General features: G+C 39.0%; 2 protein-coding genes across 3 annotated transcripts; both read left to right on the top strand.

Moving 5' to 3' along the window:
* The first annotated feature begins 738 nt into the window (after positions 1-738).
* On the top strand, positions 739-1,728 carry mrpl42 (mitochondrial ribosomal protein L42). Its single transcript, XM_077500407.1, has 5 exons — positions 739-872; positions 1,076-1,136; positions 1,198-1,282; positions 1,371-1,534; positions 1,619-1,728. Exons 1-5 carry the CDS (start codon positions 794-796, stop codon positions 1,662-1,664), a joined length of 435 nt encoding a protein of 144 aa, XP_077356533.1. The 5' UTR covers positions 739-793; the 3' UTR covers positions 1,665-1,728.
* A 1,069-nt stretch (positions 1,729-2,797) lies between these two features.
* Positions 2,798-7,615, top strand: ube2nb (ubiquitin-conjugating enzyme E2Nb). Of its 2 annotated transcripts, none has more exons than XM_077500558.1 (4): positions 2,798-2,948; positions 5,308-5,554; positions 5,651-5,791; positions 5,919-7,615. In XM_077500558.1, exons 1-4 carry the CDS (start codon positions 2,919-2,921, stop codon positions 5,987-5,989), a joined length of 489 nt encoding a protein of 162 aa, XP_077356684.1. In that variant the 5' UTR covers positions 2,798-2,918; the 3' UTR covers positions 5,990-7,615. The 2 variants fall into 2 exon arrangements, with proteins under 2 accessions (XP_077356684.1, XP_077356683.1); XM_077500557.1 differs by having other exon boundaries at positions 2,813-2,975.
* The last annotated feature ends 4,005 nt before the right edge of the window (positions 7,616-11,620 follow it).

Genomic DNA, 11,620 nt, shown 5'->3' with positions numbered 1-11,620 from the left:
AGTCATAATGAAATACTCTGTACAAGTGGATACATTGTAATCATTTTGTTATCAAGGGTATATAGGAACATTTTATTTCTTTTAAAGATGGAAATGTATTCTCTAGTGCAATAAAACCCTTGTTTATTTGTTGTTTAAATTATAAATCATCCTGTTAACTAAATCTGAGCATTACTGATTTTGAAAAGCATATCAAGTTTAAAAAGATCAATATTCTATTGCAGTAAATTGCTCTTGTGTATTTTTTATAACATGGATTTCAGTTTAATTGTATTTTTAGTATGAAAGTTAAATTAGTAAAGTAGGTACTTAAGTAAATAAATCCAAAAAAGACATTTTAAGATGTATTCATAAATGTGCATTTACAACTAGGTAAGTGAATTTCTTCACGCAAAATACGCAATTAGTGTGTTTGTAAATAAATAAAAAGCTAACTTAATCGTATTAAAATAACATTTTTTTTCTGCTTTACAGACGATTACTTAGTTTTTTTCTCTCTTCGCTTAAGTGACCGGACGTCATGCTGCAATTTCCCGGTGTAGTGTACAGTTTTGTTTATCCGGGTGGGCTCGCAGCAGCAACATCGCTTCATTAAATTGGTTACCATTTTCACTAGCAATTAAATTTGTGATTATTAAAAATACAATTTTTAATGCGGATCCAATTATATTTATATAGCAACTTAAAAACCGTCGTTTTTTTTGTTTGTTTGTTTTTTAACGAAATGTGTTGCGGAACGAATGTAAACCCTCCTCACCCGGAAACATAGTGACGTACACGGGGAAGTAGCAGCATGGCGTTAGGTCACTTGAGCAAAATAAACAGTCTACTAAGGAGAGTTGCCTACTGTAGCAGATTACCGCATGTCCAAGGTAATTACTAATTATGTTTTTCATATTAATGTAATATTTACGTTTGTATTTACAGTATGTTGTAGGCCTTCAACGCTTGCAAGTGAAGCTAACGGTAGCTAACCTAGACGTTGGCGTTAACACTTGTAATACTGAAAATTTACATTTTAATAGCAAACTAACCAATCTTAACTATAAATGTAATCTCGCAATTTGTTTTGTAGCTTGTTTAATGCCAGTTCGAGAAGGGTCCAATATCCGTGGTCCTTCCATTGATGACTGCAGGTATGTTGTGTTGTTTTTACTGTAATATATTGCCATCGGTTGAGTCTCTTGTGCTTATTAGTGATGTGGAGATCGGTTTGACGTCAGACGGGAAGACCGTTGTTTGCTACCATCCAACTGTGGACATTCCCTATGAGCTCACTCAGGTAGGAGGGGAATACAGTACAATCGACATAACTCACATTACAGTCATTGCGTTGTTATCGAATGTACCTTCTCGTTGCTCTGTTGCAGCCGATCGAGAGGCCCGACACGCTGTGCAGCCCGCCCGAGACCCACGAGCAGGTGCTGAAGGCCCACCTCAGCAAGGAGGTGCTGAGAGATAAACCGGGTCCCACCATTGAGGAGCTGAGCAAGATGTTTTTCACCACCAAGCACCGATGGTATCCAGTTGGACAGTAAGTCAACACAAAATGCACACTAACATGGGGAATCAAATCTTTTTAAATGTGCATTCTGTTGATTTCCCCCGCTGTTTACAGATACCGGATGAGACGCATGAAGAAGAACACGCCAAAGGACAGATAGTTGTTAATATGTATATCTTATGACCATGTTGCTATGTAATAAACTACCAAATATGTGCATATTATTTTGCTTTGAGTGTACATTTTTGTTCCTAGTCTGTCATGATCTGTCAAATTTGTTGTCAGCAGTTCAAAATACAGTAATCACTCTCAGCCATTTTGAAGGTGAAGAAAAATTAAGAACCAGTGTGAGGGGTGATATAATCCATTGCATCCTTATGCCATTAACTACCACTTATCCGGGGTCGGCTCACGGGGGGCAGCAGCTTTCACAGGGAAGCACAGACTTCCCTCTACCCAGCCACTTTTACGAGCTCCTCCTGTGGGTTCCCAGGCCAGCCAAGCCACATGGTCCCTCCAGCATGTCGTGGGTCGTCCCCGGGGCCTCCTCTCCTCCTGCAGGAGTCATCTGAACCAGATACCCGACTACCCTCAGCTGGCTCCTTTCAACGCGGAGGAGCAGCTCCTCCACACTCCTCCACGTTGGGTGATTTAACAATCGATTACATTTTTATTTCAGATGCAAAAAATTTTTTGCTCAACATAAATGAATACTCCCCCAACAGTTGTTTTTTTAAACCTTGATTTTACTTTCAGAATTTTAGTATTACGAAACAAAGTCGAGTAAAAGCTCAATTTTAGATTGAAAAATGAATTTAAAAGTTGCTTTTCAAATAGGATCCCCATGCTAATGTTATGTTACGCACTGTGCCTATTGACATTCTTCAGTAATAAAAAGGAATTACTTTTATGCATATCAGCAGTTGTTTCATACACTGCACATATTAGGTATATTATAACTTATCAATATAAATTCACAAATTGTAATAAATTTTAGAGATATTAATGTTGCATAATTGGACTATTAACTGCGATATACCAGTATGCAACACCTGTTTTTATTTTTTTTAATCTTACCTAGATTTCATCCATGTTTTGAGGAAGAAGGAAAAAATATAGAACAAAAACATGAACGGCACGGTATAGAAAGAAGTACGGTTAATTTTGTGCTATTTTATTAAATCTCATTTTACTCGCGTTTACAAGCAGTTGTGTTGAATCAGAAAACGGAGGTGATCGAAAACCCAAGGAAGCCGATGATCCTGACAGGCCGCATTTTTTCATGTGACGTCACGCGAAACCGGAAGCGGGCGTGGTGGGCCCCGCCCAGGCAGCTCAAGCCATCCAGCCTGAAGAGAAGGCGACTTGTTCTGCTTAAAATATCAAGCAAAAAAATAAAAATAGCCAACACAAAATGGCCGGTTTGCCTCGTAGGATTATCAAGGTACACGCCAGCGACACGCCGTTGAACGTGGGTGGTAATCGCATTCGCGTGGGGGTCGCCGCGGTGATATTTAGAAGGCGTATTTTTTGCTACCCTCGGGACGCAGACCCTGACGTTAGCACGGTTAGCTCCGCAGCTAACTGCTTGTCTCGCCTAAATGTTTTGTTAGCCACTTCTCTTCCCTCACGCTCACTCATCCACGACAGATTATATATACTTTAAACATTTATCATTGAAATATAAACTCGTGAACATCCGGTGTGAACACGGATGTAATGACACGTTTCGAATGGACCTATGAATATGAATTGGATTCGGCAGGCCAGCAACTGTGTTGCCTTCACATAACTGCTGATATTTTAACATTGCTAAGCAAAGTTTAATTCCACGTTAAATATGAAGGCCCAGTCGGGATAGTTTACTGGGGAGGACTGGCCCAGGCCCACCAGCCTACTCCACCACTACAGCCTTTTCAATCAAGTTTGGCAGGATTTCACGGCGATTATTAGTGTAACAAAGCTAACTGACAAACGCAATCTAACATCCGCTTCCTTGTTGCTGTTTAGCACTTTGAAAAGCTCAAATCATTCTGTCGAATTCATGTTGAGTTGTCACTGTTTTTAAACCAAGTACTACCTAAAAACAGTACTTAACTCTACAACTATCACCATAATGACACTAAAAGTAACATAGGAGTCGTAAGCGTTCATAAAAAAACAAGAAATGTTCTTGTTTCAAATTCAAAATTATAAGTATTTTAATTCGGTGATTCTTTAACACTGACTCAAGCCCAGACTGCCTTGTACTACACTATCACGAATCAGTGACGAGTGACAATTCCAAACATCCGGGCATTTCTGATACTTCCCAATGCAACGCAATGCAAATGCTTCTTTTACACGGTAAAAACAAACGACGGATTGTATTGCTTTTGCCTGTAACAATCATACTAAGTAACCATCGTCAAACAACATCACATTTGAAATCAAAATCCTCACAAATCAAATTACAACGATCCAACGTCCAATGCTCGTCAATGAGCGGGCTGATTTTCGTTCCAGGAAATTGACCGCCATTTTTGACTTGTGACGTCATCTTAGAATTGTCAATACAAAAAAGATAAATCCAGTAAGTGGCTGACTAGTATTTTAAATCAGAAGTTATATATAGTATGGAATGTGAGCGAAGAATATCCATACAAATCAAATGATAAAATATTTGATAAATATTCGATACTTTGATCAGCTAGCCGTTACCAGCTGTTAACTTCCACCACTGCCAATCGCAATCCAGACCTTTCTTTGCATTATCTTGAGAAGTTTACCACCCTACCGTTGGCTGTCAAACAAGCCTGTTATCAGCTGATGATTTGCAAATCGTCAAAGATAACCGTTTCCTCGGGCTGGGCGATATGGCCACAAAATAAAATTTCGATCTCATTCTGGACGATTACGATTTCAATCGATTTTAATCAAAAGTTAAAAAAAAAAAAAAACAAGATTTGATTAATTCAAAAATAAATATTGTGTAATTTGTTCAGACAATAACGCACACTGATTTTGAATCAGTTTTAACGTAGATTTAACATACATAGATTTTTCCAAAAAAAAAAAAAAGCTACTCATAGCTTTTGCATAACTTAGATGCCATATAGCTTGAGCAAAAAGCTACTCATAGGATTCGCTCAACTTAAATGCCATACATAGCTTGTGCAAAAAAAAAAAAGCTACTTAAGGCTTTTTCTTTTTTTACTTTTCATTGTATTATGGATGTTCAGCACTTTGAGTTGCATTTTGAATGTATGAAAGGTGCTATATAAATAATGTTTGATTGAAGTTTTGATTGATTATAGCTTTTGCATAACTTAGATGCCACATAGCATGAGCCAAAAAAAAGTTACTCATAGGATTTGCGCAACTAAAATGCCATACATAGCTTATGCAAAAAAAAGCTACTTATAGCTTTTGCATAACTTTAAATGCCATACAGATTGTGCAAAAAAAGGCTACTCATAGCTTTTGTCCAACTTAAATGCCATATATAGCTTATGGGGAAAAAAAAAGTAACTTATAGATTTTGCATAACTTAAATGCCACATAGCTTGTGCAAAAAAAAAAAAAAAGAAGCTACTTACAGCTTTTGCTGATGTGTATTTATAAGTACCTCGATTTCACGATTTAGCCAATTTTCACATTGTGGTACCTTAAATGGACAAATTAATCAAATTAATTTGATTTATTGCCCAGCCTTACCGTATACATTTCATAAACCCCTCTTATGTGGCATCTTTTTGATACTGTCCCCGGGACATGACGCGTTCCGTGCGGTGATCCCTAAGTTGCGTCTGACCCGTCTTCAGGAGACGCAGCGGCTGCTGCAGGAGCCCGTACCCGGCATCACGGCGACGCCCGACGAAGGCAACGCACGCTACTTCCACGTATACATCGGGGGACCCAAAGACTCGCCTTTCGAAGGGGGCACGTTTAAACTTGAACTATTTCTCCCGGAGGAGTACCCCATGGCAGCCCCCAAAGTGCGATTCATGACCAGAATCTACCATCCAAACGTCGACCGACTGGGGAGAATATGTTTAGACATTTTGAAAGGTACACGCGAGCATCTTACTCCTCCCGCCATGTCGCTTTCTTGGATGTGACTTTTTTAAAGGTTGTTCCCCTTCCTCCGTGGTTTTCCCCCTCTAGAGAAGTGGTCTCCGGCCTTGCAAATCCGCACAGTGTTGCTATCTATCCAGGCATTATTAAGCGCTCCCAATCCAGATGACCCCCTGGCAAACGACGTCGCCGAGCAGTGGAAGAAGAGTGAAAGCGCCGCCATTGAGACAGGTCTTTTTTTCTTTCTTTTTTTAAGTCAACATCACAATGTAGTAGAACATACATTTTAAGTTGAAAAGGCTGCAATTTTTTCACTAGCAACCCGTCATCATTTTTCACCAACTCGTCTTTTTCGCAGCCCGAGCATGGACCAGGATGTACGCAAACTGCAACAACGACCACCGTCACAGTAGCAGCACTGGCGTCTGAATGTGATCCACGACATGTACTCCTTTAACTGTCAACATGAATTTGACGGACAAAATGAGATTATAAGTCCACATCTATTTGAAAGAAATCTACTGTTGCAGACCTTTGGGGGTGACTTTTTTTTTTTTTTTTTCTCGTTTGTAAGATGTGTTTCATGTGTATTACCCTTTTTTTTTTTTTTTTTTTTTTTTTTTTTCTCCCTCTCCACCCCTCCCTCCCTTTCCACCCCTAGCCTTCCCTTGTGTTGCTATTTAAATGCATGGCCAGAGAATGACACCTTCCTCACTACAGTCTTAAGATGAATAATGTTTGTTCTACTAGCGCCCGACCGATTAATCGGCTGATTATTGTCCAAACATCTGCCAAAACAATTGGCCAATTTGGCCAAATGGTCGATTATATTCGCCTTAAAATGTTATAATTGAAGAAAACCGACGTTTCGGACGCTGTGAAAGTACCCTGAATACACCATTTTATTTTGTTTGCGTAGCATTAGCAACTAGCAAGTGTGTAGCACTGTAGCGTATGTAATTCTGGTTATTCTGTTGTCCCTAAGCGTCCTTTAACCTGCTGAATGACACCCCAGTTGGAGTTTACTGTAAAACTAAACCTTACAATAAGAATTACAACCACGGTATATTTAAATACAAAACATCTATCTTTTTTTTCTTTTCTTTTAAAATGTCACTAGCCTAGCACTAATGCTAAAAGCGAAGGGAGAATCCCATCCAAATGCTAACAGGAAATTAGCATCGACTTCAGGAGTACACCCCCCTTCAAATAATGAGTATTCACATACCAGTACTGTGGGAACACATACCCACAGGTAAGATAACACTACGCAAAGACACAAATTCTTCCCAATGTGTGGAAAAACGAGTTATTTTAATAACATTCAATCGTAACATTCTAATGTACTCACTTTTAGTGTGTACACCATGGCTGCATGGGACCACACTGCCCCCAAGAGGGCAAAACTCACTGGAGCAGTCAGTAGTTCTTCTGTCCCCCCCCCCCCCAGTTGTTATTATTTTAGTATTTTCTATTATTTTACTTTGTTATATTTTGTCATAGTCCTTTTAAGTTATATTTGAAGTTGATATTTCCAGGATTGAAAGAATTTATTTTCTCAAAATTCAAGGATGTATGTCGACTCTTAACACACATTTCCACATGACATGTCAAGAAATACAATCACCGAGATCCCAGTAGGGCCCAAGACTTGTGAAAATAACACAAGATTAAAAAAAAAGAAGTAAAAAAAAAAAAGGTTCATGCTTATAATGGAAATGAGTAGTAAAAATGCAAAAGGCTTGAAGTTCAGATGTTAACAATTTGTACTTGACAAAAACAATGAAGTATAAAACAAAGTAAATCTTAATAGCGAAAGTTCGTGCGTGACACCCATTGAAAAGGAATGGGGGGAGCAATTTTAGACATATTTAAAATTATCAGCAGATTTATCTGTAATCATTTTTTTTTTTCTGCCACAAATCTGAATCGGCCTCAAAAAATGCATATCGGTCGGGCCCTAGTTTGTTCATATACTGTACAGTATCATGGAAAAGCCAGGCGCACACTGGTACAAAATCATCATGCATTAAAGTTGTCCTTTTAATACATGCATCATTTGTTAACTCTTTTTTTTTATTTTTTTTTATTTTTATTTATTTATTTATTTTATTTTATTTTATTTTTTCCCCCTGTCGTGCACACTCAAAATGTAGCGATTCCTCCAAGGTGTGCGTGTGTGTTGTTTTTGTGATCACTTTTGAAAGCTGAAAGACACGATTTCCTTTTTTGATTATTCTCCTGAATTGGTTTGATGGCCCTATTGCACAATTCGTAATGTCAATGTTCTCGCTGAAACGGTTGTTTTCAGCGAGAACATTGACATTACGGTATGGTGGTCGTCTCCCAACCCAGCGGTTGTGGGTTTGATCCCATGCCATTGTGACCACGTCGAAGTATCCTTGAGCAAGATAATGAACCCCCAATTCCTCCTGATGCTGCGTCATCAGTAGGTGAATGGGTAGTCAAAATGTAAAGCGCTTTGAGGACCTTGTAAGGTAGAAAAGCGCTATATAAATGAAGTGCCATTTGAAAACTGCGATTGGCTGGCAACCGGTCCATGGTGTCCCCCGCCGACTGCCCAGAGCCAGCTGAGATAGGCGCCAGCACCCCCCGCGACCCTTGTGAGGAATAAGCGGTCAAGAAAACGGATGGATATTTAAAATGCAGTGATTTCTTTTTGAGAAAAGAGCGTTACTATGATCCCAAAAGATGACAATGTTGATAATAATCTGCACATGCACACATCGTTATTTATAATTAAATTATTTCTATATATATATATATATATATATATATATATATATATATATATATATATATATATATATATATATATATATATATATATATTTTGATTTCCAAATAGTTGAAGAGACCAAATACGGAGGTGAACTCTGGATGACCTAAAAAAAAAAATAATAATAATAATTGCTAAAACTGCAAAACACGAGCAGCGCAAACTAAACTTTTTTTTAATGGCACAAACGGCCTTTTGTAAAAACACGATACAACATGAAAAAAAAAAAACTAGATTATTGATGCATTTTAAAGTAAATAAGTATTTTTTAATCCTATTCATTATTCTTATTAATTCTTATTAATCATCCTATTCTTATTTTTAATACTATTTTTTATCTTCATTTAATCCTGGGGGCACATGCGCCACCATGCGGCCAAACTCAGAAATCACATGAAGAGAAGCATAATAATAATAACAATAATAATAATAATAATAATAATAATAACAATAATAATAATAAACACTGTAATATGGCTCCAACACAGTATGTGTCAAAAACTAGCTTTCTTAAAAGACATGGTTGGGTACAAAACTGGTTTCATTTCATTTAAAAAATAAACAGAAAACAAACATGTTCTGGACCTTTCGCAATGTCTGTTTTATTTTGCGTGTGTGAACGTGTTTGGACCTCTGTAGTTGGCGATCAAAAATGGCCGATCTTCTGCGCATACGCGTCACCGATCGTGCAGGGGTCACCAATAGCGTCTTGACCCTCACACTGGTCAGTCACTCTCTCTAGTCTCTTCCTCTCTCGCTCGACCGCTACGCCAAACTCACAAGGACCCAATAGATGCCCAAACAGTGCCTGCCCAACCCAATTTGCTGGGTCAAAAATAATTTACCCAATATTAGGTAAAGGTATCCCAATCTGCTCCAAATCCACAGCTACGCTTGCGCAATAGAAATAAACTGAATAGCCGCTGAATAGCACCACCGAGTGGAGAAGTTGGTGAATTGACGTTTTCTTAACCCCTTTTCCAAATGTGAAAGAGGGACAAGCACTCTTAGCCCTTGTGTTGACATCCCTGCGATTGGCTGGCAACCAGTCGAGTGTGTACCCCGCCTACTGCCCAGAGCCATCTGAGATAGGCTCCAGCACCCCCCGCGACCCTTGTGTGGAATAAGCGGTCAAGAAAATTGAATAATGTTATCACAAGTAATGATTAGCACAAAGGTGTTGTCACTAAGCTGCAAATCAACAATTACCAAAAAAAAAAAAAAAAAAAAAAACGCAATCCAATTGAACATGTCACTGGAATTCCAGACACACTTTCAAGCCCCCTCCTCCTCCACCTCCATCCATGCATCGCCTGTATTCAAGTCTTTTTTTTTCCTCCTTACATAACAGCTCATTCATAAATCAGCACCACACCTCAGGGAGGGATGAGGCAGAGACAAAATGTCTTCACAGGGAGCTTTTTTGCTGCAGCGTGTGATTACTGATGAGAGGTCAAGTCATGTCACGGGGAAACGCGCTGAAAATAGTGCAAACATCATAGCTCTCGTCCACCGCTACATTCTGCATCTCAGTGTGACATTCAGTCAGCAGTTTTGTGTCATACAGGGCAGACGTCGTGGAAAGAGGTTTTCCTGTGCATGTTTTCAATGACCTTAGATCATGCAGGTATACCTACCGTCCGAGGCCACCGAGTTCATAGAGGAGATGGACGGCTGAGCTAATCACTTGAGGATTTCGCTGCTCAATCCGAGTGGATCATCGCCGCAAAATGAGATCAAAACTGCTGAGCGAAAGTGACAATAATGATGCGCCATTTGTGAGTGTTGGCAACTTGTGATGTGAGCAGAGGCAAGATTTCCAAGGACTCAAGTTTTAGTGGGCGCACATGATTTTAAACCAAGAATTCTGCCTGGCAACAGTGAAAAGAAGAATCTGCACTGACTTACACCGTTATGCAATAGGATTAATGATGTCTATTGTATATTTCACACAAGTATGTCACAGTTGTTTTTATAATGGGCGAAAAAAAAACACTTCCCTGTTGGAACAAGCATTAGAGCAAGATAAAAAAAAAAAAATGTCAACAAGACATACTTGCGGGGGCGTACAGGCTGAGTTTAAGAGGATTAGAAAGCCACAATTGATCGGATCATAGATGATGGGGAGTGTGCATACACTCCTGACAAGTGTGTTATTTTCATAACTATCGAGGCCTTTTCTCTGTGTAGCCTACATTCCTACAGCTTCATAATCTCCACAAGTCGATCGTCTCACACTATGGCCCGCTTTTGATCAATTATTTGTCTCCCACAGGGGCCGTCTGCCTTTACTTCTTCTCCTATCTAAACTTTTATGATGTGGATCCTCCTCAGCCGACAGGTGAAAGGTTAACAGAGGTTTAGGGTCGGCATGCACCTTCACACATTTTCATCTGTGTTCCACGCTTGTTATCAGCCCACATGTGACTGAAGTTAATGAGTGCGACAGCGGCATTGTTCAATCATCCGCTATCACATAGCTTCTACCTGACACTAAGTGCAACATGGGAGTGTCATGACATGTGTGACATATTTAAACTTTAGTCAGCGGGAGCTCTTTTTAGGAGTGGTGACTGTGCGCTTGTGACACATATGTGAGCCACTGATCTCATCAGTAGTTAAATGCAGACTAGATAGCACACAGCAATTATCAGCCTTTGTTTTTGTTAGGTTGACGAATCAACTCCAGTGATTAACTCATTGATTCTATGAGTCAAGATGACACAGTGTGGCTTGTATGTACAATTTTCACACATTGCAAGCATAACAAGTTGTAATTTTTGTTTTTGTTTTGGCTAAATATTGCTGGCACCGATATATAACAAAGACTGTTTGGATGAAATAATATTTTTTGGGACCAATTACTGTCAGTGAAAGTGAATAATCTCCTGCGGCACAGCCGATGATCTCACAGTACAGTAGTTGGGAATTTCTGGGTTACAGAGCAAACTGCATGATAGTGTCTGAATACAAAAATAAGTACCGCAGTATATTAGCAGTTGACATTTAAAGCTTTCTAGTGAAACTTTTAGACTCTTCCAACATGGAGAATTGATTAGAAAGTGCTAATTATGTCACATTTGACTGACAAATACATGTTTTACTCATGTCATTTTCTTGGCATTTGCACACAAGCAGGGCCTGAGGCTTATTCATTGGCAAAGCAAGTGAAAGCTTTTTATTGCTGATGGATGTGTACGAGACGTCACACTTATTTCCATGCATCATTCCTAATAAGTTCTTAAGTTAAGTTTGAACCG

Source organism: Festucalex cinctus, chromosome 16 (genome assembly GCF_051991245.1).
Source record: "Festucalex cinctus isolate MCC-2025b chromosome 16, RoL_Fcin_1.0, whole genome shotgun sequence".
Classification (NCBI taxonomy): domain Eukaryota; kingdom Metazoa; phylum Chordata; class Actinopteri; order Syngnathiformes; family Syngnathidae; genus Festucalex; species Festucalex cinctus.
This window is presented reverse-complemented; position numbering and strand designations above follow the sequence as displayed.

Bases quoted from the DNA above. Each gene is read 5' to 3' on its own strand.
- mrpl42 (XM_077500407.1), top strand. From the start codon at position 794: ATGGCGTTAGGTCACTTGAGCAAAATAAACAGTCTACTAAGGAGAGTT. The intron at 873-1,075 runs GTAATTACTAAT...TTTGTTTTGTAG, and splicing joins CAGATTACCGCATGTCCAAG to CTTGTTTAATGCCAGTTCGA. The intron at 1,137-1,197 runs GTATGTTGTGTT...TGTGCTTATTAG, and splicing joins CCTTCCATTGATGACTGCAG to TGATGTGGAGATCGGTTTGA.
- ube2nb (XM_077500557.1), top strand. From the start codon at position 2,919: ATGGCCGGTTTGCCTCGTAGGATTATCAAGGTACACGCCAGCGACACG. The intron at 2,976-5,307 runs GTGGGTGGTAAT...ACCCGTCTTCAG, and splicing joins CCAGCGACACGCCGTTGAAC to GAGACGCAGCGGCTGCTGCA. The intron at 5,792-5,918 runs GTCTTTTTTTCT...TCTTTTTCGCAG, and splicing joins AAGCGCCGCCATTGAGACAG to CCCGAGCATGGACCAGGATG.